The 27855-nt window shown below is 49.5% G+C and overlaps 1 protein-coding gene across 3 annotated transcripts in view; it reads left to right on the forward strand.

Annotated features, from left to right (window-relative positions):
* Nucleotides 1-3622: 3622 nt before the first annotated feature.
* The window catches only part of LOC142501424 (protein-lysine 6-oxidase-like), a 33338-nt gene continuing 9105 nt past the window's right edge, over nucleotides 3623-27855 (forward strand). Inside the window, exons 1-2 of one of the 3 annotated variants that reach the window (XM_075611327.1) lie at nucleotides 3623-3763; nucleotides 13673-13773. In XM_075611327.1, coding sequence (XP_075467442.1) covers nucleotides 3672-3763; nucleotides 13673-13773 — 193 coding nt within the window. In that variant the 5' untranslated portion in view covers nucleotides 3623-3671. Of the gene's footprint in view, nucleotides 3764-13670; nucleotides 13795-23958; nucleotides 25297-27855 lie in introns of those variants that run through there. The other 2 variants (XM_075611328.1, XM_075611329.1) reach the window with 2 other exon arrangements.

The raw sequence follows: 27855 nt of genomic DNA on the forward strand, positions 1-27855 counted from the left end.
CCTTGCAGGACTCGTTAGTTAGACCTTGCAGGACTCGTTAGTTAGACCTTGCAGGACTCGTTAGTTAGACCTTGCAGGACTCGTTAGTTAGTCCTTGCAGGGCTCCTTAGTTAGTCCTTGCAGGGCTCCTTAGTTAGACCTCGCAGGACTTGTTAGTTAGTCCTTGCAGGACTCGTTAGTTAGTCCTTGCAGGGCTCCTTAGTTAGACCTTGCAGGGCTCCTTAGTTAGACCTCGCAGGGCTCCTTAGTTAGACCTTGCAGGGCTCCTTAGTTAGACCTTGCAGGACTCGTTAGTTAGACCTTACAGGACTCGTTAGTTAGACCTTGCAGGGCTCCTTCGTTAGACCTTGCAGGGCTCCTTAGTTAGTCCTTGCAGGACTCGTTAGTTAGACCTTGCAGGACGCGTTAGTTAGTCCTTGCAGGGCTCCTTAGTTAGACCTTGCAGCTACTCGTTAGTTAGTCCTTGCAGGGCTCCTTAGTTAGACCTTGCAGGACTCCTTAGTTAGACCTTGCAGGACTCCTTAGTTAGACCTTGCAGGACTCGTTAGTTAGTCCTTGCAGGGCTCCTTAGTTAGACCTTGCAGGGCTCCTTAGTTAGTCCTTGCAGGACTCGTTAGTTAGACCTTGCAGGACTCGTTAGTTAGACCTTGCAGGGCACCTTAGTTAGACCTTGCAGGGCTCCTTAGTTAGACCTTGCAGGGCTCCTTAGTTAGACCTTGCAGGGCACCTTAGTTAGGCCTTGCAGGACTCGTTAGTTAGACCTTGCAGGGCTCCTTAGTTAGTCCTTGCAGGACTCGTTAGTCCTTGCAGGACTCGTTAGTTAGTCCTTGCAGGGCTCCTTAGTTAGTCCTTGCAGGGCTCCTTAGTTAGTCCTTGCAGGGCTCCTTAGTTAGTCCTTGCAGGACTCGTTAGTTAGACCTTGCAGGACTCGTTAGTTAGACCTTGCAGGACTCGTTAGTTAGTCCTTGCAGGGCTCGTTAGTTAGACCTTGCAGGGCTCGTTAGTTAGACCTTGCAGGGCTCCTTAGTTAGACCTTGCAGGGCTCCTTAGTTAGACCTTGCAGGACTCGTTAGTTAGACCTTGCAGGACTCGTTAGTTAGTCCTTGCAGGACTCGTTAGTTAGTCCTTGCAGGGCTCCTTAGTTAGACCTTGCAGGACTCCTTAGTTAGACCTTGCAGGGCTCCTTAGTTAGACCTTGCAGGGCTCCTTAATTAGACCTTGCAGGGCTCCTTAATTAGACCTTGCAGGGCTCCTTAGTTAGACCTTGCAGGGCTCCTTAGTTAGACCTTGCAGGACTCGTTAGTTAGACCTTGCAGGACTCGTTAGTTAGTCCTTGCAGGACTCGTTAGTTAGTCCTTGCAGGGCTCCTTAGTTAGACCTTGCAGGGCTCCTTAATTAGACCTTGCAGGGCTCCTTAATTAGACCTTGCAGGGCTCCTTAATTAGACCTCGCAGGACTTGTTAGTTAGTCCTTGAAACTATTGGAGCTATAAGTCAGTCTCCGCTAGATCGGGAGAGGGCATTAAATGGGGAGATACGCGAAGATGAAGGGCAACGGATGCAGGGAGGCGCGGAGAGAGACAGTGAGCGACCTCCGGGAGATGCAGGGAAACGGAGGGAGGGATGTGCGGAGATGCAGGGAAACGGAGGGAGGGATGTGCGGAGATGCAGGGAAACGGGAGGGAAGTGTGGAGATGCAGGGAAACGGAGGGAGGGATGTGCGGAGATACAGGGAAACGGAGGGAGGGATGTGCGGAGATGCAGGGAAACGGGAGGGAAGTGTGGAGAGAGACAGGAAGGGACATCAGGGAGAGACAGGAAGACGGAGAGAGGCAGGGAGAGCTAGATCCCCTATAATTCATATCGGTATGCAGTACCGGCATGTAATGTTTTACCAGTACTACCGGCTTACTTTCATCATGTTTCCTTAGTTAGTCCATGCATAACTCGTTAGTTGGTTCTTGCAGGACTCGTTAGTTAGTCCTTGCTGACCTCCTTAGTTAGACCTTGAAGAACTCGTTAGTTAGAACTTGCAGTAGTTGTTAGTTAGTCCTTCAGGACTCTAGTTAGTCTTTGCATGGCTCCTTAGTTAGTCCTCGCAGGACTCGTTAGTTAGATCTCGCAGGACTCGTTAGTTAGACCTTGCAGGACTCGTTAGTTAGATCTTGCAGGACTCCTTAGTTAGGCCGCGCGTATAGGGCCTGCGACCAGTGACATCACCCGTCGACGCTTGCAAAAGTTATATTTCGCTTTGCGGCGGTGGCGCGGGCTTCCAGGCATTTGATTTGTTCAGGGACTGTCACATGAGGCGACAGCCCTTGAAAAATCAAATATTCCCGGCTTCCAAAGTCCACGACGCTCCGTTGCATTGCCGCCGTCGCGCTTACTATAAGCGCACGCGGAGGCAATGTATTTGTTTTTGGGCGACTATACGCACGGCCTTAGTCCTTGAAACTATTGGAGCTATCAGTCAGTCTCCGCCAGATGGGGAGAGGGCACTCCGCTCCCTCGATCACCTGCTCCTACAGAGGCTTTGTAATGGGGCTTTTACAAAGCAGCGCCTGCGCAGAATAGGAGCGTGCCTCCATAAGGCACTGTCACATCACGCTCTCGCTACCACAAAGTATCTACATGCTACCCCTTCCCTCGCTCACAATAAAAATAGCAACATCTATCCTCCTGAGAGTTTTTCAAAGACGCATATCCGTTCACTGTACCACAGCCACCTTGTGAAATCTTATTAAACATTCAGGATATATTGTGGAAAGAGGGAGAGGGGGAAAAAAAGGTTACAGCGCCTGTATACAATAGTGATGATAGGAACGGTGAATAATGAATGCAATAGACAACTCAATAGTGTTGCATCAAAAATATATATAGACACTCAAGTGAAAAAAAGGGGGTACAAATATACAAAAACTGATAGACCAGTATACAAGATGAGGAAATCAGGACAAGAGTGTAAGGATTGGCAATATCCAATAACCCACGGAACATAAAAACAATTGCACCAACATAAAAACAGAACAAACAATATCTAACAATGACACACAACAAAAAAGAGGGGAAAAAATATATATATATATATATATATATATATATATATATATATAAATCACTGTGTGCTCATTTGCATGTCATTTCCAAGAATCCCTGGCTGCAGTGGAAGCACTGTATGCTAAGAGATAATGGGGAAGGACAGGGTTGCAGACCTGCCTGACATGAATGTGCTCACACGTGGGGTTTATATTTACTGCAGAAGTATCAGACATCCAGAATCTAATGAACGGTTTCTTATCGGTTACTAATTCCATTCAGCATGGAGCCCACAATACGATCTCATTAACCTTTTCATTGCCCCCCCCCCCCCCCTGTATCTTCTCGCAATTACATATTTGGAGAAGCCCCAAATAGGCAATTACCGACCCCATCTCTTGTACTAAGAAACATGAAAGGGTTAACAGGACAGACGGGAATGGTCATGTAAACGTAGAGAGTTGGCGTTGGGGCCGGCAGTGAATGAGTTAATGCACACGCCTGTGCCCTGAGAGCTGGGCAGAGCCGGTATGAGCGGGTAGAGAAGGGGAGCGTGCTATATTTACCCAGTCTGCGTGCTTCACATGGCAACTGCGGAACCTGACACCCCTGCGTGTGCAGGTAGGAGGCAGTGACATGGGGACTACATGTGACTCTGCAAGAAGTCGCCGTCCCCTCTGTCACTGTCATTCCACCCTTATCATCACATGCAGAGTCAGCGCAGAGAGGTCAGTGGGTCACAGTCAACTGCTGGTCTGACGCTCGTCACCAGGCTATAGCATGGCCAGCTGGTTACTTGTCCCCCACGGCCAGAGAGGACTGCAATGTGTTGCAAAGTGATTTATTAACACACAGAGGGTTATAATAGCACTCTGAGTGCTATAATAACACGCAGAGCCATATAAACACATGCAGCGCAATATAATAACACACAGAGGGATATAGTAATACGCAGAGAGATATAATAACATGCAGATCCACATAATAATACACCGAGCGATATAATAACACAGAGATAACACAGAGAGGTGATATAATAACACGTAGAGCAATATAACACACTGAACAAAATATTAACAGAGAGATAATATGCAGAGCGATATAATTACACACAGAGCAATATAATAACGCGCAGAGTGTTATAATAACATGCAGAGCGATATAATAACATGCAGAGCGATATAATAACATACAGATAGGTATAATAACATGCAGAGCGATATAATAACATACAGATAGGTATAATAACATGCAGAGCGATATAATAATACTCAGAGATATAATAACATGCAGAGAGATATAATAAATAGCAGTGTTATAATAACATGCAGAGAAGTGTAGCCCTCTTTCCTGCTGATAGATATGTATGTACCTGCTGGCTCAGCGAGATCTGGGCCTCCGCTAACTGGGAGCCTGGGGTAATATTAGGTTCTTGGCAGCGCCTCCACTTACCCAGGATCCCCAATAAGTGAGATTCCCCTAGGTAAGAATAATGATAACAAGCCTCAACGTTGTAACCTTTTACTAATAAGTAATCGCAAAACCTTAGCTTACACCTATTAGAGATAAAACACATATAGTCACAGTACATGGATATCTGATATTCAGTAATATACACCAGTGGCCTGGCCACTCTCCTCATAGAGTAATGTCACTTCCCACCACCGCGTGCACCCCACACCGTGTCCAATGTATAGACTCAGTCCCTTGGTCACTAAACCCAGTGTCCCCAAAGAACCCTCCTCCAAGGCGGGATCAGTGCCTGAAGGTACTGGTGTTGGTGCACTTATTAAATACCTTCCGGCTACTCCAGCAGCCGGCAACAGACTTCAAAAAGGATCCGCCGATCCAGCGTAGTCTCTCACGAGTTTGGAAATGTCTGGGTGGGTGAGTTAGTGACTGGGTGGGTGAGTTAGTGACTGGGTGGGTGGGTGAGTTAGTGACTGGGTGGGTGGGTGAGTTAGTGACTGGGTGGGTGGGTGAGTTAGTGGGTGGGTGGGTGGGTGGGTGAGTTAGTGACTGGGTGGGTGGGTGGGTGAGTTAGTGACTGGATGGGTGAGTTAGTGACTGGTGGGTGAGTTAGTGACTGGGTGGGTGGAGGCATGGGTTTCGGCATAGGGGGGGTGGGAGGCACGGGGGGGGAAGGGAGGCCCGGGGGGGGGGGGTTGGGAGGCACGGGGGGGGGGGGGGGTTGACGGGGGGGTGGGAAGTGACGACAGTCAGCCCCGCTGCGGCCGCCACTGCTCTACTCCCCCCGCCGGCATGTTAAGGGCGCGGCGAGGGTGAAGTGCGCGCCGAGGTGTTTTTTAGGCGGTAAGGAGGCGGGAGAGGGTGGTGCGGCTGTGGCGCCCCTGAGGTCTGTGAGGTGAAGGGAGCAGTGGCGGCGCCCAGTGGCAGGGAGGCAGCCACCGTGATCGGGCAGAAGAAGGACACATCACCCCCCGTACCCCCCCGGGGGCAGCGCAACTCCCCGGCAGTGAGACACACACCCACACCCACACCCACACCCTTACCTCTACTTCCGGGCGCCGCCATCTTAGGCACCTGGCGCCGCGAGGGGGGAAGGGGGTCCTTCCCCCCGCCGCCATCTTGGGCGCTCGGCGCCGCGTGGCAGCTGCAGCCTGCCTGTTCCCCCGCCGGGGAGGTGATGTGAGTGGAGCGCCGGGGAGGGAGGTGAGTTGGAGGGGAGGAGGTGAGTTGGAGCGCCGGGGAGGGGAGGAGGTGAGTTGGAGCACCGGGGAGGGAGGGAGGTGAGTTGTAGCGCCGGGGAGGGGAGGAGGTGAGTTGTAGCGCCGGGGAGGGGAGGAGGGGAGTTGGAGGGGAGGTGAGTTGGAGCGCCGGGGAGTGAGGGAGGTGAGTTGGAGCGCCGGGGAGTGAGGGAGGTGAGTTGTAGCGCCGGGGAGGGGAGGAGGTGAGTTGTAGCGCCGGGGAGGGGAGGAGGTGAGTTGGAGGGGAGGTGAGTTGGAGCGCCGGGGAGTGAGGGAGGTGAGTTGGAGCGCCGGGAAGTGAGGGAGGTGAGTTGGAGCGCCGGGGAGGGGAGGAGGTGAGTTGGAGCGCCGGGGAGTGAGGGAGGTGAGTTGGAGCGCCACCGGGGGAGGAGGTGAGTTGGAGCGCCGGGGAGTGAGGGAGGTGAGTTGGAGTGCCGGGGAGTGAGGGAGGTGAGTTGGAGCGCCGGGGAGTGAGGGAGGTGAGTTGGAGCGCCGGGGAGTGAGGGAGGTGAGTTGGAGCGCCGGGGAGTGAGGGAGGTGAGTTGGAGTGCCGGGGAGGGAGGTGACTGTGATGGGGGGGGGACAGAGTGTGTGTGTGTGTGTGTGTGTGTTGCCGAGGGGGAAGACAGTGGCAGTTGGGTGACGTCAGACCCACCAATCTGATTGGCCAGAGGCTGAGGACCAATCAGATTCACCGCAGCTAGTACCAACCATTCGATTTTATATATTAAGATTGCATCATATTCATTATCAATGTATAGAGATACTCAGGAAGATCATTATGCAGTGTAGCCTGTTCATTAGCAGCATATAGATACTTATAATCATTATACAACGCAGTGTGTTCATTATCAGTGTACAATTACTCAGAATGATTATACTGTACATTGTAGCATGTTCATTATCAGTGTATAGATACCCAGTATCATTATACAGTGCAGCACATTCATTATCTGTATATACTCATCCTTATATAGCGCAGTGTGTTCATTATCTGTGTATATAGTGTGACAGAAACCAGGGGATGGTAATAAATTCCGTATATAGGGCTCCCAGGATACTAGACAGTTTCTATCCTGTTTGGCCTGGGAGTGCAGCCTTATAATACATACACTCCATCCCACAGTTTGGCAAGCGCTGGAACTGAGGGATGAGAGATCCAGACCAGAGTTTGTCTGCTGCCTGATTTCTGTCTCCTGTCATGCTAATTAGGAATCAGGTATGAAAGACTGATTTCCTGTTTGCTCTGGTCTCCCCACAAGAGCCAGGAGGCTGGAAGGCTGCTGAACTACAGAGGGGAGAAGCCTCTTCCCCAAACAGGTTCAATCTTTCTGTTCATTTGTGTAAGACTGCAAAAGTACCATGTTTTGATGTTGGAAGTGGAAAAGCCACTTCCAACCCTGAGTCAGGGATATCTAAGTTAAGTTATCGCTCAGGTGAGCAGCTTTTGTTTTGATCTGTTTTCTGTTGTATGCACTGTGGCAGTCTCAGTGCCTGGGACTGAATAAACCAGGCATAGCCTGTTTAAAGGAACAGTACGTGACGCCTCATCATTTAACCTACCCTAAAAGACCGTGTTCTAAACAGTCCCGGACAAACGACGGAGCCCCGGAGTAAGCCGTTTGTCACATATGGTGGAGAATGCGGGCAGAGCACTAGGGGGTCTGCGGGTTGAAGAACTTTGAAAAAAAAAAAAAAAAAAGTTTTTTCATCCTCTGCAAACAAGATGGAAGACGTGGTGGGTGCGCTGGTACGCAATGTCGCTGCCCAGAAAGACGCGAATGAAACCCAGCAACAGCTGTTAATAGCCCAGCAAGAAACTAATGCAAACCAGCAGCAGACTAATGCAGCCCATCAACAGCTGCTAATAGCCCAGCAAGAGATTAATGCCAACCAGCAACAGGCGAATGCCAACCAGCAACAGGCGAATGCAAACCAGCAACAGACGAATGAAGCCCTGCAAAACGCGAATGCAAACCAGCAAGAGACAAACCGCTTGCTGAGAGAGGAGCAACAGCGGTTCGCTCAGGGCTTACAGCAGGAACTCGAGATCCTGAGGGGGACTATCAGTAACCTTCCACTGGCAGCGGCAGCCCCAGTTCCGAAAATGACCAGGGCAAGCCACTACCTTCAGAAGATGGGACCCTCGGATGATGTGGAAGCCTATCTTCTCACGTTTGAACGCACGGCACAGAGAGAGGGATGGCCAGAAGCTGAGTGGGCTGGTCTAATCGCACCCTTCCTAAGCGGCGAACCCCAGAAGGCTTACTTTGATCTAGAGCCAGCCGAAGCTAACGTCTATGCAAAATTGAAGTTCGAGATCCTCGCCCGCCTCGGCGTAACCACGGCTGTTCGCGCCCAAAGGTTTCACGCATGGTCCTTCACGATGGATAAAGCCACCCGAAGCCAGATGTATGACCTCATCCACCTCGCCCGGAAGTGGCTACAACCCGAGATCAACTCAGCCAGCCACATCGTGGAACGGTTGGTCATGGACCAGTTCTTGAGGAAACTTCCCTCTGCCTTACGCCGTTGGGTCAGTCGGAGTGACCCCCACAATGCGGATGAGCTTGTGGCCCTCGTAGAAAGGTACAATGCAGCAGAAGAGCACCCGCAACCCACAGTCGTGGAGCAACCCCACTACCCGAGGTTCCAGGACTCTTCCAGAGACGGTAAAAGGGTACCGGGGTTAAGGGGCGCTGAAGAGCGGCGACCACCTTCACGCAGCACCAGCAACAGTGGTTCGCACACTAAGGGCAATAGCCAACATGGGGAGCCGGGAAAAGGCTCTAAGTGGGACACAGACTATGTACCTAAATGTGTAAATTGTCATGAGAGGGGCCACACAGCAAAAATCTGCCCACTAAATTATGAGCCCATGCAATGCAACAGCGTGGAACCTTATTCGCTGTTGTCCCAATGTATGGGCCCTAGCCCAGAGGACCCCTTGAATAACCATCTGTGGGCATTTGTAAAGGTTAATGGTAAGAGGGTTCGGGCACTTCTTGACTCTGGGAGCATGGTCACACTAGTGTCCGAATACCTCTTGCCCATTAAGAAGAAACAGGGAAACAGTTCACAAAGAGTGGCAATTTGTTGTATACATGGGGATAATCATGAATATTCCACTGTTGATGTTTTTTTTGAAACAGAGTTTGGTTCTTTAGATTTCAAGGTGGGTATTGTACCCAAACTGGCACATGATGTGTTAATAGGGACCGACTTTCCCCATTTTCTAAAAATGTGGTCCCCCGCTCAGAATAGCGCCCAGAGTTCAATAGCGGACCATAACGAAGTATTAGAAGAAACAAATCCTTTCCCTTTTTCAGAAATGGAGGTTGACGAGGGCCCAAATAAGAAGGGGGAAAAGGAGGAGTGCTGTAAAATTCCCTTCCCCATCACTACTTTGGTAGGGAATACCCCAAATCAAGATGTTGAGCAGACACTTACCACCCCAGAACCGGATAAGACCCTCGCTGACCTAGAGGTCAGTCCTGGGAGTTTTAAGAAGGCCCAGTGGGAGGACCCCACATTAGCGGTAGCAAGGGGAAATATACGGGACCAGAATAGTACTCCTGGCCAACCAGATAGGTCACTTGCTTACCCCTACTTCGAGGTAGAGAACGACCTAGTATATCGGGTTGATAAAAGGAAATCAGTTACAACTAAACAATTGTTGGTACCACGGACATTCCGTAACGTAGTATTACACCTCGCACATAGTCATCCATTGGGGGGACACCTAGGGGTGGAAAAGACAAAAGAAAAGGTTCTCCGAAGCTTCTATTGGCCTGGGGTTCTGGCAGAAATTACGAATTATTGTTCCTCATGCCCAGAATGTCAGATCACCGCCCCGTTCAAGGCGTACCGCAGCCCATTGGTACCCCTTCCCATAATAGAGGTACCATTTGACCGGATTGCTATGGATCTAGTAGGACCCCTAATAAAGTCTGCTAGGGGACATCAGCATATATTGGTAATATTAGATTATGCCACCCGATATCCGGAGGCAGTTCCCCTACGTAGCACCTCAGCTAAAAACATAGCAAAAGAGTTAGTAGTTCTGTTTTCCCGGGTCGGGATTCCTAAAGAGATTCTATCTGACCAGGGAACACCATTTATGTCCCAAGTAACGAAAGAGCTATGTAAACTCCTAAAAATCAAGCATCTCAGAACCTCAGTCTATCATCCACAAACAGATGGTTTAGTGGAAAGGTTCAATAAAACCTTAAAGAGCATGTTACGGCGGGCGGTTGATAAAGATGGGAAAAACTGGGATTGTTTGTTACCGTACCTGTTATTTGCCATTAGGGAAGTTCCCCAATCATCCACAGGCTTCTCCCCGTTTGAACTATTGTATGGCCGACACCCAAGGGGCTTACTGGATATAGCCAAAGAGACTTGGGAACACGAGGTTACCCCTTACAGAAGTGTAATAGAGCATGTTGCCCAGATGCAGGACCGCATTGCTGCAGTCCTACCCATAGTGAGGGAACACATGGAGAAAGCTCAAGAAGCACAGAGGAATACATATAATAAGGGTGCTAGGGTCAGAATTTCTCCAGGTGATAGGGTACTAGTTCTGGTTCCCACCGTGGAGAGTAAATTCCTTGCTAAATGGCATGGGCCATATGAGGTCTTGGAAAGAGTGGGAGAAGTAAATTATAAGGTAAGACAGCCAGGTAGGAGGAAACCTGAGCAAATTTACCATATAAACCTACTCAAGCCCTGGAAAGATAGAGAAGTCTTGTTAACCCTAGTACCCCCAGGTCCGTCAGAGAATCAAGAAACTGACCCAGAGGTTAGCATAGCTGAAACACTGTCTGTTCATCAGAAACGAGAGGTTCAGAATTTAGTGAAAAGAAACAAAGAAATCTTCTCTATACGGCCAGGTAGAACTAGCGTAATTGAACATGACTTAGTCTCTGAACCGGGGGTCCGAGTTAACCTTAAACCGTACCGAATCCCAGAGGCCAAAAGAAAGGCTATAAGTTTAGAGGTTAAAAAAATGCTAAAACTAGGTGTAATTGAGGAATCCCAAAGTGGGTGGAACAGCCCTATAGTCTTAGTCCCAAAGCCAGATGGTACAACAAGGTTTTGCAATGACTACCGGAAACTAAACGCGGTGTCAAAATTTGATACTTATCCTATGCCCAGGGTAGATGAACTTGTAGAGAGACTGGGCAAAGCCCGATATCTCACAACCCTAGACCTAACAAAAGGGTACTGGCAGGTTCCCCTCACAGAAAGGGCAAAAGAAAAGACAGCCTTCTCAACCCCAGACGGCCTCTTTCAGTATAGGGTGCTGCCTTTTGGCTTACATGGAGCTCCCGCCACATTCCAAAGAATGATGGATAAAATTTTAAAACCACATGCTCGGTATGCTGCCGCCTACCTGGATGATGTGGTAATCCATAGTGAAGATTGGCAGTCCCACCTTCCAAAGGTCCAAGCTGTGCTTGACGCAGTCCGGTCTGCTGGACTAACTGCTAACCCCGCTAAATGCACTATTGGTCTGGAGGAGGCCAAGTATCTGGGATATTCTATTGGCAGAGGTTTACTCAAACCCCAAACACTCAAAGTGGAGGCGATACAAAATTGGCCAAGGCCAGTTACAAAAAAACAAGTAAGGACCTTTTTGGGCTTAATTGGGTACTATAGAAGGTTTATTCCCAATTTTGCAACTAAGGCAACACCACTAACTGACCTCACAAAAGCAAGAGGACCGCTAATGGTAAAGTGGTCCCCCGAAACCGAACAGGCCTTTAGAAGCCTGAAAGAAGCTCTCTGTGCCCAACCAGTGTTGGTCACACCTGACTTCTCCAAAGAGTTCGTAGTCCAAACCGACGCATCTGAGGTAGGGCTGGGGGCGGTACTCTCCCAGGAGTCTCAAGGTGAGGAGCACCCCATCCTTTATTTAAGTAGGAAACTAAATCCCCAGGAGAAAAATTACTCCATAGTAGAGAAAGAGTGTCTCGCAATAAAGTGGGCTGTAGAGACGCTCAAATACTACCTGTTGGGGAGAAAATTCCGGTTGGTCACAGATCATGCACCCCTTACCTGGATGTGTCAAAACAGGGAAAAGAATGCTAGAGTGACCAGGTGGTTCCTAAGCCTACAACCCTTTAAATTTTCTGTGGAACACAGGTCAGGGCACAAACATGGCAATGCTGACGGGTTGTCAAGGATGCACTCCCTAATATCCATGGTCGCTCATCCCTCGAGGTCTGAGCTGGGGGGGAGGATATGTGACAGAAACCAGGGGATGGTAATAAATTCCGTATATAGGGCTCCCAGGATACTAGACAGTTTCTATCCTGTTTGGCCTGGGAGTGCAGCCTTATAATACATACACTCCATCCCACAGTTTGGCAAGCGCTGGAACTGAGGGATGAGAGATCCAGACCAGAGTTTGTCTGCTGCCTGATTTCTGTCTCCTGTCATGCTAATTAGGAATCAGGTATGAAAGACTGATTTCCTGTTTGCTCTGGTCTCCCCACAAGAGCCAGGAGGCTGGAAGGCTGCTGAACTACAGAGGGGAGAAGCCTCTTCCCCAAACAGGTTCAATCTTTCTGTTCATTTGTGTAAGACTGCAAAAGTACCATGTTTTGATGTTGGAAGTGGAAAAGCCACTTCCAACCCTGAGTCAGGGATATCTAAGTTAAGTTATCGCTCAGGTGAGCAGCTTTTGTTTTGATCTGTTTTCTGTTGTATGCACTGTGGCAGTCTCAGTGCCTGGGACTGAATAAACCAGGCATAGCCTGTTTAAAGGAACAGTACGTGACGCCTCATCATTTAACCTACCCTAAAAGACCGTGTTCTAAACAGTCCCGGACAAACGACGGAGCCCCGGAGTAAGCCGTTTGTCACAATAGATACTCCCTATCATTATACAGTGCAGCATATTCATTATCAATGTACAGAGATACTCATCATCATTATACAGCGCCGGGTGTTCATTATCGGTGTATAGATACCCGGAATCATTATACAGTGCTGCATATTCATTATAGATACTCTGCACAAGCCTTTTCAGGGCAACAAATGAATATTACAAGCCCTCCCCTCCCTGTTGTCATTGTGTCACACGCGGCATGGAGTGGCATCGTCTCATGCTGTCAGTGAGTCAGTTTGTGCTGTCTTCCACATGCCCCTCACACCCTGCCCTCTATAAATATCACCCCTATCACCTGCTACCCACCTGCCCCTCAGGGAGGAGGTCACGCTGATGGACAGGGGTGAACTAATAGGGGCAGCTACCCCGGGGCACACGTTGACAGGGGTCAGTCTAGGAGCACTGCAGAGTACATAGGTGTGTGTGTGTGTATATAAACAAAGTGGTGTATCTGTGACTACAGTGTGTGTGTGTATATGTATATATATCACTACAGTGTACTGGTGTTTAACTATACATTAAGTGCTGTATATGTGACTACCGTGTATAGGTGTGTGTGTATATATAAATTAAGTGCTGTACACGTGACTAGTGTATAGGTGTGTATATATATTAACAAAGTGTGTAGGTGTGTATAAATGAAGTGGTGTATATGTGACTACATTGTGTATATTTACTGTATACGTAGCCAGGCTCCCCGCTTACCTCTGCTACGGACGGGGGAGCTGCCGGAGCTCCAGCGGGAGCGTCACCCTTAACGTCTATAGGGGCCTATGGTCTGGTCCCAGACTGCAGGCCGCGCGCACCGCGTGGCGTCCTGTCACTGCTATACAAACACTGCAGCATGCTATTGGGGAAGCGTCCCTATCTGGGGGCCTTCCCTGTAGCACCACAAGCTGGCAGGGGATCAGGGACCTAGCTGGGGCCTGCAGGGGATATATGGCCTAGTTCAGGGGCCACTGGCACCCTGAACACGTCCTCACCCCTTGCCGTGCTGCTCCTCACTGGCTCACACGCTGTCTTTGCGCCAACAGTCAAGAGGCGGACGCCTCCGGAGAGGAGAGAGAGGATCCGGTAGACCGCGTCGTGGGCTCACAGTGCGGTCCTGCGAATCCATCATCTTCAGATTGTCCTGGTATGGCCTGAGGCCAGGAAGGTACCCACATGCACCAACGGCCATACACAGGGGGTAACGATACTCCACACACTCTTTGGGTGGGCCTTGTCTGTGGACACTAAGGTGGTTAGGTGCCCATGCACCCTCAGTACTTTGGTGGGAGTCCTACCGGGGGTAGTGCGTAGGTTATGTAGTGTGTTGGGGTACTGTGTATGGTTATTGTTATTATATTATTAGTGTGTGTTAGTAAACAGTTATCTTTTACCATTGTGCGCGTATTTCTAAATACTGCATTGGTTCCTGTGAGGAGTTATCCTGCAGCGCGAGGATCCCTCCCAGGTGGAGGCGCTGTATCCAGAAAATGAAAATTGTGCCTGTCGTGCGCTCAGGAATGCGCTATAAAGTAGCCAGATAACTGTTGCTGAAGCGGGGGGAGGTTCAACGGGGGTCCGTCAGGTCCGGAGGTCTTGTCCTGGAGCTGTGCGTGATACTGTGATCACTCTCCTATAGGGAAAGCTTCCCTGACCACGGTGCCGCCGACAACGAGTAGTATTTGCAGCAGGAATGGTAGATGTCAGTACCCTCTGCCCCCCCCCCCTCTCCCTGTTGGCGGCCCTGGCAGCAGGAATGGTAGATGTCAGTACCCTCTGCCCCCCCCCCCCCCCTGTTGGCGGCCCTGGCAGCAGGAATGGTAGATGTCAGGGCACTCGGGCAGAATCAGGAACAGCCAAACAAATTGAAAAACGGGTACCAGCAAAAGTAAAAAGGGCTTTATTTGAACAAAAAAATGAGTGGTTTACAAGACAAAAAAGGTCCTCCCACGCGTTTCACGCAAGTGTTGCGCTTTCTCAAGGAGTGTGGACACATATGAGCAAAGCACATTTAAATGTGCTAAATAATCAATTTAATCACCTCAAACACAGCTGAGAATGACGCAACAGTGTTAAACACATGGAATCAATTAAAATAAAAACTTCACTTGGTACACTCCAGCCCCACGGACTGAACTCCGAGTGGGATTTGGGGGGCTTCCTCTGATGCGATGTCCCGGCCTTAATTATTTATGCTATATGCTTATGCATACGTGAAATATACTTTCCTTTGTTTGATATAAATGTGCAGACTACTGCTATTCATTATATTGTTACCTTCATAGCCATTATTTCCATGTTAGATTCGTTGTACAAAGCACACTTTGTGATTTTCACATGATACGTGCATCTACATACAGGGGGCTATGCACTAAGTAGTGATAAGTCGTTTTCAGAGCGCAAAGTGCTTTTAGAACGTGAAGTTCCGCCGAGCGCTATGCACTAAGCCGCGCAAACAGGCACTTTGCGCTCTAAAACGGGCTTTTCCTTGAAATTTTTTCTAAGTCCAACTTTGATCGTACGATCAGCTGTTTGCGCTGAATCCTGCCCTTCTGCGGGATTCAATAAGCAACGCAAACTGATCGTACGTTAAAGTTGCGCTGAATAAAGCTCACCAGCTAAAGGCAGGTGATAAAAAAAGCAGGACTTAGAAAAAATTCTTTGTTTACCTTTTTGGAGGCGCAAAACCAATATAACAAGCCGGCGGGTGTCCCCAACTGACCCCACGGCCGTCCCGGGTCCCCGCGGGAGTCCTGGGGTACCCGCGGGCCTGCGGTACCAATGTTGTGCCAACAAAAATACTAAACAGTATTTCTAACTAAATACACCGCCCTAACACATACAGTACACTAATGTGCAAAATAACTATTATTCAGATATGGATAATAGATTATTTGCCCATTATTAAACACTGCATTAGCATACCTAAATAAAGTCAATAAAAACATCAGCCAGCTAATCCAATCAATACAAGCAGTAACAACATCAACAATTATTTAATTAAACCATTAACCAATGAAACCAATTAATTCCTAAACCAACTCAAAATGAATAGTAACATTTACCAATCAAACCAATTAATTACAACAACATTAATGAATGTAAACATTAAAAGACAAAGAAATACATTGAAACAATCTCTGAAAGAACCATAAAACGCATTAGCCAACATAATACAACATTAACTACAAACGAACACCAATCGCAAACATTTTATTACATTAAGCATGAAAAAAAAACAATGACATCCACCTAAGAAACTGACATTAAAAAACCAACAGCCATACCAAGCCACAAATACCCCCAAATATTGTAATAATAATGTATTAATCTGTACCCTAAAGTGGTACAGATTAATATATTATCAGTCAATGTGCCTCCCCCAAAAAATCAAAAATCACATCCAATGAAAAAAACCTGTAAAAAGAGACATTTACAAACATTGAATATCTTACTTACCATTAGAAGCGGTGGCCCTCCGACTCCCGGGGTAACAGGAAGCTCACGTACCTTGAAGGCCTCCAACAGCATCCGATGCCATCCGCCATGAAGATCCAGCAAAGGTACCCAAATATTCTTTTTTCTTTCTTTACTCACCGTCTTCTAGCTTCATATGTAACCATTTCTTGTTCTTCTTTATCTTCTTTCTTCATCTGTCAATCCAAAATACCCCATGTTAAATCCCAGCCGATGCTGTCTCGTCGGCTTCTTGGGCTCAAATGAGGCGTCACGGCCTTAAATAGGGCTTGTGACACCACATTTAGCCTCAAAATTGTGAACAGCCACCTGATTGGCTGTTCAAACCATGTTCCGACTTTAATTTTTTTTTTTACATGACGTCACTTAAAGGAAATGATGCCAGCCAATCAGAATGGCTGTGCTTCATTTGCCTTTAAGATGACGTCACGAAGCCAGCGTCACATGGTATTTCAGCCAATCAGATCATGGGAAACAATTCCACACTCTGGCTGAAATACCATGTGACGCCGGCCATCTTGGATTTGTGACGTCATCTTAAAGGCAAATGAAGCACAGCCATTCTGATTGGCTGGCATCATTCCCTTTAAGTGACGTCATGTAAAAAAAAAAAAATTAAAGTCGGAACATGGTTTGAACAGCCAATCAGGTGGCTGTGAACCATTTTGAGGCTAAATGTGACGTCACAAGCCATATTTAAGGCCGTGACGCCTCATTTGAGCCCAAGAAGCCGACGAGACAGCATCGGCTGGGATTTAACATGGGGTATTTTTGATTGACAGATGAAGAAGATAAAGAACAAGAAATGGTTACATATGAAGCTAGAAGACGGTGAGTAAAGAAAGAAAAAAGAAGATTTTGGTACCTGATCCGGATCTTCATGGCGGATGGCATCGGATGCTGTTGGAGGCCTTCAAGGTACGTGAGCTTCCTGTTACCCCGGGAGTCGGAGGGCCACCGCTTCTAATGGTAAGTAAGATATTCAATGTTTGTAAATGTCTCTTTTTACAGGTTTTTTCATTGGATGTGATTTTTGATTTTTGGGGGAGGCACATTGACTGATAATATATTAATCTGTACCACTTTAGGGTACAGATTAATACATTATTATTACAATATTTGGGGGCATTTGTGGCTTGGTATGGCTGTTGGTTTTTTTTATGTCAGTTTCTTAGGTGGATGTCATTGGTTTTTTTTTCTGCTTAATGTAATAAAATGTTTGCGATTGGTGTTCGTTTGTAGTTAATGTTGTATTATGTTGGCTAATGCGTTTTATGGTTCTTTCAGAGATTGTTTGAATGTATTTCTTTGTCTTTTAATGTTTACATTCATTAATGTTGTTGTAATGAATTGGTTTGATTGGTTAGTGTTACTATTCATTTTGAGTTGGTTTAGGAATTAATTGGTTTCATTGGTTAATGGTTTAATTAAATAATTGTTGATGTTGTTACTGCTTGTATTGATTGGATTAGCTGGCTACTGTTTTTATTGAATTTATTTAGGTATGCTAATGCAGTGTTTAATAATGGGCAAATAATCTATTATCCATATCTGGATAATAGTTATTTTGCACATTATTTTACTGTATGTGTTAGGGCGGATGGGGGGAGGGGGGTCGTGTATTGATGTTTGATAATTCTTTTTTTAATATACATTTTAATTATAGTGTAGATGTGCAGGGGGTCTCCGGAGCTGACCCGCGTTGGTTTCAGGTCCGAGGACCCCCTACTTCAGGAGATACAGGCCCCATTATGGGGTGCCGGTATCCCCTGCACTTTCAAGCGTCCACGTCACGTGACCGGGACATTGAAATTCTGCAGGGGATACCGGCAGCCCATAACGGGGCCTGTATCTCCTGAAGTAGGGGGTCCTCGGACCTGAAACCAACGCTGTTCAGCTCCGGAGACCCCCTGCTCATGTACACTATAATTAAAATGTATTTATTTATTGTACGATCGCCTGTAACAGCCTTGCATGGAGATGGCAAATCTCCATGCAAATGTTACAAGCGGCTTTTTTTTCAATCAGCTATCGTACGTAAATGTTAAGAACGCTAGCAGAGGGAAATACATTGCACGCACGATAAGCCAGTTTTGGGCACGTCCGATAAAAAATAGGCTGAGGACCTTAGTGAATCGCGCCGCCGGCTTCATTTTTTATCGGACGTGCTAATTTTTTTCAGTCCGGTGCGAAAGCTCGGAGCTTAGTGCATAGCCCCCATAATCTATATTTATTACTAGCTGATAGACCCGGCGTTGCCCGGAATGTAAATAGATAAAATAAATGAATGTTGTTTAAAATTAAAAGTATAGCAATAAAATGTAATGAAAGTATAACATATGTAGCACAAATCTTGAACATAAAAAGCTTGAGTAATACAGAATTTATGTTGAAAATGTGGGGGGTAAAGTAAGTGTGGTTAAGGATGGGTGTGGTGGGGGTAAAGAGGAAGGGTGGGTGTGGTGGGGGTAAAGAGGAAGGGTGGGTGTGGTGGAGTAAAGAGGAAGGGTGGGTGTGGTGGGGGTAAAGAGGAAGGGTGGGTGTGGTGGGGGTAAAGAGGAAGGGTGGGTGTGGTGGGGGTAAAGAGGAAGGGTGGGTGTGGTGGGGGTAAAGAGGAAGGGTGGGTGTGGTGGGGGTAAAGAGGAAGGGTGGTTGGGGGGGGAAGAGGAAGGGTGGGTGGGGGGGGGAAGAGGAAGGGTGGGTGGGGGGAAGAGGAAGGGTGGGGGGGGGAAGAGGAAGGGTGGGGGGGGGAAGAGGAAGGGTGGGGGGGGGAAGAGGAAGGGTGGGGGGGGGGAAGAGGAAGGGTGTGTGGGGGGGAAGAGGAAGGGTGGGTGGGGGGGAAGAGGAAGGGTGGGTGGGGGGGAGGGAAGAGGAAGGGTGGGGGGGTGAAAAAGGAAGGGTGGGGGGGTGAAAGAGGAAGGTTGGGGGGGTGAAAGAGGAAGTGTGGGGGGGGGGGTGAAAGAGGAAGTGTGGGGGGGTGAAAGAGGAAGGGTGGGGGGGGTGAAAGAGGAAGGGTGGGGGGTGAAAGAGGAAGGTTGGGGGGTGAAAGAGGAAGTGTGGGGGGGTGAAAGAGTAAGTGTGGGGGGGTGAAAGAGGAAGTGTGGGGGGGTGAAAGAGGAAGGGTGGGGGGGTGAAAGAGGAAGGGTGGGGGGGGGGTGAAAGAGGAAGGGTGGGGGGGGTGAAAGAGGAAGGGTGGGGGGGTGAAAGGGGAAGGGTGGGGGGGTGAAAGGGGAAGGGTGGGGGGGGTGAAAGAGGAAGGGTGGGGGGGGGGTGAAAGAGGAAGGGTGGGGGGGTGAAAGAGGAAGGGTGGGGGGTGAAAGAGGAAGGGTGGGGGGGGTGAAAGAGGAAGGGTGGGGGGGGGGGTGAAAGAGGAAGGGTGGGGGGGGGGTGAAAGAGGAAGGGTGGGGGGTGAAAGAGGAAGGGTGGGGGGGTGAAAGAGAAAGGATGGGGGGTGAAAGAGGAAGGATGGGGGGGGTGAAAGAGGAAGGGTGGGGGGGGTGAAAGAGGAAGGGTGGGGGGGGGTGAAAGAGGAAGGGTGGGGGGTGAAAGAGGAAGGGTGGGGGGGGGGTGAAAGAGGAAGGGTGGGGGGGGTGAAAGAGGAAGGGTGGGGGGGGTGAAAGAGGAAGGGTGGGGGGGGTGAAAGAGGAAGGGTGGGGGGTGAAAGAGGAAGGGTGGGGGGTGAAAGAGGAAGGGTGGGGGGGGTGAAAGAGGAAGGGTGGGGGGGGTGAAAGAGGAAGGGTGGGGGGTGAAAGAGGAAGGGTGGGGGGTGTGAAAGAGGAAGGGTGGGGGGGTGAAAGAGGAAGGGTGGGGGGGTGAAAGAGGAAGGGGGGGGGGGTGAAAGAGGAAGGGTGGGGGGGGGTGAAAGAGGAAGGGTGGGGGGGTGAAAGAGGAAGGGTGGGGGGTGAAAGAGGAAGGGTGGGGGGATGAAAGAGGACGGATGGGGGGGGTGAAAGAGGAAGTTTGGGGGGGGGATGAAAGAGGAAGGTGAATCAGCTTGTCTACTCTAAGGGTGGGGGGTGAAATATTGTGGGAAACAGAAAGGGTGTGTGGGGTAAGATAGTTATGATTTGGCACATATTGTTAATGAAGAGGTAATTTGTATAAAAAAATGATTAATTTTTTGTGTGAATAAAGCTGTATGGTGGCGGGACATGCGTGTTATGCATGAGGTTATGGAGAATGGTATTGTCTGCGGAGCGCATAGAGAGATGGGCGCGCGGAGCGCAGACGGAGATGGTGATGTATGTTGTTGATGCGTTGATCAGGGTGAGTGTATAAATGTAATGTGTGTGCTGAGGTGTGGATGAAGGTATGAATGTGTAGTGTTTGTTATGAAATTGTGTGAATGTGAAGGGGTGAATGAAGATTGTGTATTGTGTATGGATGTTGAAGGTAAAGGAAATGAGGATTTCTATTTTGACAGAGGATCGTGAATGTTGAAATGTAGGAAACAAATGTGATGAAAGAATGTTATTATGGGTAAAAATGTAACATTGGCAAAGCGGGACATGTTGTGAATGTGGTCATTTTATTATGTCAATGTAAGGTAGGCTGGCGGTCATTCGCTAATGTTAAAGACACGTTGTGAAGGCGGACATTTTATAATGTAAATGTAAGTTAGGCTTGCGGCCATTTTATGAAGTAAAGTAATAAAAATAATGATTATTAAGGGAAAAAATGTAGCATTGGCAAAGCGGGACATGTTGAGAAGGTGGGCATTTTATTATGTCAATGTAAGGTAGGCTGGCGGTAATTGGGAAATGATAAAGACACATGTTGTGAAGGCGGACGATAAGTTCGGGTGGCGGCCATTTTATAAAGTAAATTAAGACTGCGTAGGTGAAGGTACGGGCGGACATTTTGTAATCGCAATTAAAATTGCGTAGTGGCGCACGCCATCGTTTTGATGTAGATTTAGTTGAATACGATTCCGGCCATGTGTTTTTTGTAAGGCATCAAGGGAGAGTGCTGGGCTACAGGGAGTGTTGATCGGGCGTGTGGCTACAGGGGAGTGTCGGCACGTGTGTGCGTTCCGTCCGGTCATAAGTTAAGGAGGCCATAAAGTGTGGGCGGCCATGTGCACAGGGAGTGTCGGGCGGCCGTTGCGGAGGGAGAATTATTAAATGAAAATCCTTTTTATTAAATGAAGAAGCATCCGCGGCTACTGTTGAGTATGGCAGTTGAATGTGCGCGGCTACAGGGAGCGCGGTTCGTCCGGCCATGTGTGTTTTGTAACGCAGCAAGTTACGCTAAAGTTAAGGGAGAGTGCAGGGCTACAGGGGAGTGTTGATCGGGCGTGTGGCTACAGGGAGTGTCGTCGTGTCTGTATTGCGGCCTTGTGTGCGGTCCGTCCGGTCATAAGTTAAGGAGGCCATAAAGTGCGGGCGGCCATGTGCACAGGGACAGGTGTTCCGGACATATACTCCCTCCAGTCCCTGGATGTGTTTACCAATTATATGCAATGAAATGAATGATTTGTAATGTGTACAGTACTGTGCTACAGTGTCAATTTCAGGTGTTTAAAAGCCAGAACACTAAAATGCCATTTTCTGCACTCGCGTCTTAAGGCGGTATGGTGGTAGTAATCCCGCGCCATCACATGGGTATTCCGAAGGTATAAACCGCGTGATTTCGTAAAAATTATGGCCGCTGCATCTGTACACTCCCACTTCACACACCTTTTGTAAAGCGCTGTATACACTGTGGGCGCTTTATAAATTTATATTTACATACACACATACAATCGCATACAGCACAGGGGGGGAGGGATAGGCTTCAGTCACAGATAACATTCCAAGAGACACTGTTTTTAAGTATAACCCTTTGCTTGCTTTATCCCATTGTAACATCGCCGGAAGAAGAGATCAGTGCATCCCGAAAGCTCGCACAAATAAAAGCATTTCATTAGCCACAGAACGGTATCATCTATTTATTTTTGATTATTAAGCTCGGCTAACACGGTACTGATACCTCTACATCAATGTGTGTGTTTGCGCGCACAAACACGAGTTGGACTGTTGGAAGTGTGTGTGTGTGTGATGTTATAGCGCCATCTGCTGTTTATTACAACAATCCAGTGTGCACGTTACTCCTATATACTGTACAGCCAGATATGCACACCGCTGTATGTGAGCTCCCAGTGCCATACTACACACTGCCAGAGCATTTGCCAAGGAAGATACATATCGGAGAAAAGGACAGATCTCACTTTGTCACTAGAAGGGACCACCCTAAAGGCTGCGGCACATGGAGATTCCTCTGGTGGCCTCTTGTGTAGAGTTGGGAGAAGCAGACAGTACGGCAATGTGCAAGGCAGAGGAAGTTAGCAGAGGGGTGATACTGTGTGGGTGCTAGGAGAGCGACGCCTGGTGCATAGTGGTATGTGTGTATAGGGGCGGTGTGATAATGCTATGTATATAGTGACACCTGGGCTGGGAGGGTTGATAAACAGAGCATCAAACAGAGCAAAGATTGCCCCACTTACAGCAAGAGAACGCTGCAGAATATCACACGGGGCTGTTTTATACGATTATATACATTTAAATGCTTTGCCATTCATCAATTCATTGCAGGCATCTTTTGCAGCTAAGTAATTAAATCTATTGTGTGTGTGTGTGTGTGTGTGTGTGTGTGTGTGTGTGTGTGTGTGTGTGTATATATATATATATATATATATATAATATATATATATATATATATATATATGACACCCACACACACACACACACACTTTATATGTACACATAGATACATTGGTAGAATTCCCCTTCTTCCAATTATTCACTGTCTCCCTTTTTTTGTATCTATATCCCTCTGCATTTATTGATTATAAGCTCTGCAGGGCAGAATTCCCTTCTTTCTGTAATGTATGTGTATCCCTCGGCATAGAGTGTAAGTTCTGTGGGGCAGAATTCCCTTCTCTCTATTGTATCTGTATCCCTCAGCATAGAGTGTAAGTTCTGCGGGGCAGGATTCCCTTCTCTCTATTGTATCTGTCTGTTAATTAGATTGTAAGCTCTGCTGGCCGGATTCTCCCCTCTCTGTATTGTATCTGTATTCATCTGCATATTAAAGTGTAAGCTTTGTGGGGCAGGATTCTTTTCTCCTGTATTGTATCTGTATCCCTCTGTATATTAGATTGTTAGCTCTATGGGGCAGGATTCTCTCTCTGTATTGTATCTGTATTCATCTGCATATTAATGTGTAAGCTTTGTGAGGAAGGGTTCCTTTGTTCCTATACTGTATCTCTATCACTCTGTCTATTAGAGCGTGAGCTCCGCGGGTCAGGATTCTCTTTGCATCTCTGCTGTGTTATACCTGCATATCCCGGTGTCACACTGTCTCAGCTTTGTGTATATAGCGAGAGCTACACAGGGGTTAGATAATCAGCATCTCCCCATCTCACATGCTGTGTGTGTCTCTCTTTGAGGGGGGGGGGAGGTAGAGTCAGGGCAGGGGAGGTAGAGTCAGGGCAGCGGAGGGGAGGAGTGTAAGGAGAGAGAGGATGGGCTGTTGGGAGAGGAGCTGGCACTTACTGGGGACCAATCCATAGGATCAGAAGCTGCTGAAGAAGAGAGGAGGGCCGGACGCCCTGGTGACTTATTCAAACAGAAAGAAGCCACCAACAAGCAAAGGATCCAGTGTCCTCCGCAGGCAAGAAACCAGCGCATGGAAATCAAAACCAGAAGGTACCAGTAACAGAGGGACAGAAACCAGTAGCATTGGAGACTCAGAGACTAGTAACAGAGCACGGGGAACCAGTAAGGGAAGGTGACAGAAACCTGGAGGGGACCAGTAACAGAACACTGGGAACCAGTAAGGAACAGTAACAGAGCACCGGGAACCAGTAAGGACCAGTAACAGAGCACCAGGAACCAGTAAGGACCAGTAACAGAGCACCGGGAACCAGTAAGGACCAGTAACAGAGCACCGGGAACCACAAAGGGACAAGTTACAGAAACCAGTAGGGGACCAAGTAACAGAACACTAGGAAACTAGTGAGGACCAGCACCGGGAACCACTAAGGGACCAGTAACAGAACACCAGACCTCAGTAAAGAACCAGTAACAAGGCTTTGGGAAACAGTAAGGGCCCATTGACCAAGGAGTAGAGGAGCCATTACTACCAGTTACACTGGGAACAGTGACAGAGCACAATACATCTGTAAGGGACCAGTGATAGAGCAACAGAAACCTAGAGCCTCCGGCCCTGATCCCATGGAGCTTGTCCACATGCCTCCCACGCGGCTCCTCCTTCTCCCGCTGCTCCTCATGCTTCTTCCCCACGAAGCACAGCAGGAAGCCCCCCGGGGCCCTGGCGGCGCCAGTTCGCTGGGAAAGTAACGGGCGAATGTTCAGCCTCCTAAGCTCAGGCTCCGATCACAGACCTGGGAGCTTCTACATCTCTGAGGTTCGGAGGCCCCACAGTCGGCTCCATGGATCCCCGGGGAGGTATATGGGAGCCCTCGGGGGCCAGATCCATGACAAATCCCTCTGTTCGCACTGACGCCAGGGGAGGGAACCCGGAGCAACAACGTGACATCACCCAAAGAGTTCCCACCCAGAAGAATGATATCACAGAAAGAATTCCCACCCAGAGGAGTGATGTCACACAAAGGGGCCTCACCCAGAGGAGTGATGTCACACTGAGAATTCCCATCACTTCATGGAGTAGCAGCACACAAAGAGTCTCCACCCCCAGGAGTGAGGTCAGAGAGAGCACCGAAACAAGTGATGTCACTCAGAGAGTTCTCCAGAGGAATGACATCACACATAGAAATCCTACCACATGGAATGATGTCACCTCGGGGACTCCCACCCAACAGAATGATGTCACTCAAAGAATTCCCACCCAACAGAATGATGTCACAGGGAAAATTAACACACAGAGGAATGATGCAACCCAAAGAATAAATAGTGAAAGCAATGATGTCACTCAGAGAATTCCTACACAGAGGAGTGAGGTCACCCAGAGAATAAACACCCCGCACAGGGAGGCCCTGCCTGCAGCTTCTAATGAAGTGACATGGGAGGGGCCCCCTAGGGTCAATCCTCTGGACCCCCCAGCTGCTCCACCTCCATCAACGCAGATAATGGCTGGGGACGACCCCAGAAATCCTTACAAAAGCCGGAACCTGGTGCTGCTAATGTGGTCCCAGGGGTCCGGAGACCTGTGTCCCGCTACTTTCAGCAAGGTGAGAAGGGGGGCAGCTACTGGGGCAGGGAGGGGGCAGCTACTGGGGCAGGGAGGGGGCAGCTACTGGGGCAGGGATGGTACAGCTCTGCCAATGTGTGATCCCCACCCACTCATTCTAACTCCCCCACCCCCAAAGCTCCTCTCCCCTCTGTGCTCCCCCTTCTTCTGACTCCGTGCTCCCCCTCATTCTGACTCCATATGCTCCCCGCACTGAGCTCTTGTGCTCCCCCTCATTCTAAGCACCCTGTGCTCCCCCTTATTCTGACTCCGTGCTTCCTCATTCTGACTCCCCTGTGCTTCCCCCTCATTCTGAGCTCCCTGTGCTCCCCCTCATTCTGAGCTCCCCCTCATTCTGAGCTCCCTGTGCTCCCCTTCATTCTGAGCTCCCTGTGCTCCCCCTTATTCTGACTCCCTCTGGTCCCCTTTATTCTGACTCCCCTGAGCTCCCTCTCATTCGGAGCTCCTTGTGCTCCCCTCATTGTGAGCTTCTGTACTCCCCCTCATTCTGAGCTCTCAGTGCTCCCCTCATTCTGACTCCCCAGTGCTCCCCCTCATTCTGACTCCCCTGTGCTCCCCCTCATTCTGACTCCACTGTGCTCCCCCTCATTCTGAGCTCCCTGTGCTCCCCCCTCATTCTGACTCCCCTGTGCTCCCCCTCATTCTGACTCCCCCTCATTCTGACTCCCCTGAGCTCTCCCTCATTCTGACTCCCACTCATTCTGACTCCCCTGTGCCCCCCCTCATTCTGACTCCCCTTTGCTCCCCCCTCATTCTGACTCCCCTAAGCTCCCCCTCATTCTGACTCCCCTGTGCTCCCCCTCATTCTGACTCCCCTGTGCTCCCCCTCATTCTGACTCCCCTGTGCTCCCCCTCATTCTGACTACCCTGTGCTCCCCCTCATTCTGACTCCCCTGTGCTCCCCCTCATTCTGACTCCCTGTGCTCCCCCTCATTCTGACTCCCCTGTACTCCCCCTCTTTCTGACTCCCTGTGCTCCCCCTCATTCTGACTCCCCTGTGCTCCCCCTCATTCTGACTCCCCTGTGCTCCCCCTCATTCTGACTCCCTGTACTCCCCCTCATTCTGACTCCCCCTCATTCTGACTCCCCTGTGCTCCCCCTCATTCTGACTCCCCCTGTGCTCCCCCTCATTCTGACTCCCCTGTGCTCCCCCTCATTCTGACTCCCCTGTGCTCCCCCTCATTCTGACTCCCCTGTGCTCCCCCTCATTCTGACTCCCCTGTGCTCCCCCTCATTCTGACTCCCCTGTGCTCCCCCTCATTCTGACTCCCCATGTGGTCCCCCTCATTCTGACTCCCTTGTGCTCTCCCTCATTCTGACTCCCTGTGCTCCCCTCATTCTGACTCCCTGTGCTCCCCCTCATTCTGACTCCCCTGTGCTCCCCTCATTCTGACTCCCCTGTGCTCCCCCTCATTCTGACTCCCCTGTGCTCCCCCTCATTCTGACTCCCCTGTGCTCCCCCTCATTCTGACTCCCCTGTACTCCCCCTCATTCTGACTCCCCTGTGCTCCCCCTCATTCTGAGCTCCCTGTGCTCCCCTCATTCTGACTCCCCTGTGCTCCCCCTCATTCTGACTCCCCTGTGCTCCCCCTCATTCTGAGCTCCTTGTGCTCCCCCTCATTCTGACTCCCCTGTGCTCCCCCTCATTCTGACTCCCCTGTGCTCCCCCTCATTCTGACTCCCCTGTGCTCCCCCTCATTCTGACTCCCTGTGCTCTCCTCATTCTGACTCCCTTGTGCTCTCCCTCATTCTGACTCCCTGTGCTCCCCCTCATTCTGACTCCCTGTGCTCCCCCTCATTCTGACTCCCCTGTGCTCCCCTCATTCTGACTCCCCTGTGCTCCCCCTCATTCTGACTCCCTGTGCTCCCCCTCATTCTGACTCCCCTGTGCTCCCCCCTCATTCTGACTCCCTGTGCTCCCCCTCATTCTGACTCCCCTGTGCTCCCCCTCATTCTGACTCCCCTGTGCTCCCCCTCATTCTGACTCCCCTGTGCTCCCCCTCTTTCTGACTCACCTGTGCTCCCCCTCTTTCTGACTCCCTGTGCTCCCCCTCATTCTGACTCCCTGTGCTCCCCCCTTATTCTGACTCCCTGTGCTCCCCCTCATTCTGACTCCCATGTGCTCCCCCTCATTCTGACTCCCCTGTGCTCCCCCTCATTCTGACTCCCCTGTGCTTTCCCTCATTCTGACTCCCTTGTGCTCTCCCTCATTCTGACTCCCTGTGCTCCCCCTCATTCTGACTCCCTGTGCTCCCCCTCATTCTGACTCCCCTGTGCTCCCCTCATTCTGACTCCCCTGTGCTCCCCCTCATTCTGACTTCCCCTGTGCTCCCCCTCATTCTGACTCCCTGTGCTCCCCTCATTCTGACTCCCCTGTGCTCCCCCTCATTCTGACTCCCCTGTGCTCCCCCTCATTCTGACTCCTGTGCTCCCCCTCATTCTGACTCCCCTGTGCTCCCCCTCTTTCTGACTCCCTGTGCTCCCCCTCATTCTGACTCCCTGTGCTCCCCCTCATTCTGACTCCCCTGTGCTCCCCCTT

The sequence above is a fragment of the Ascaphus truei genome, chromosome 8, assembly GCF_040206685.1.
Source record: "Ascaphus truei isolate aAscTru1 chromosome 8, aAscTru1.hap1, whole genome shotgun sequence".
NCBI lineage: Eukaryota > Metazoa > Chordata > Amphibia > Anura > Ascaphidae > Ascaphus > Ascaphus truei.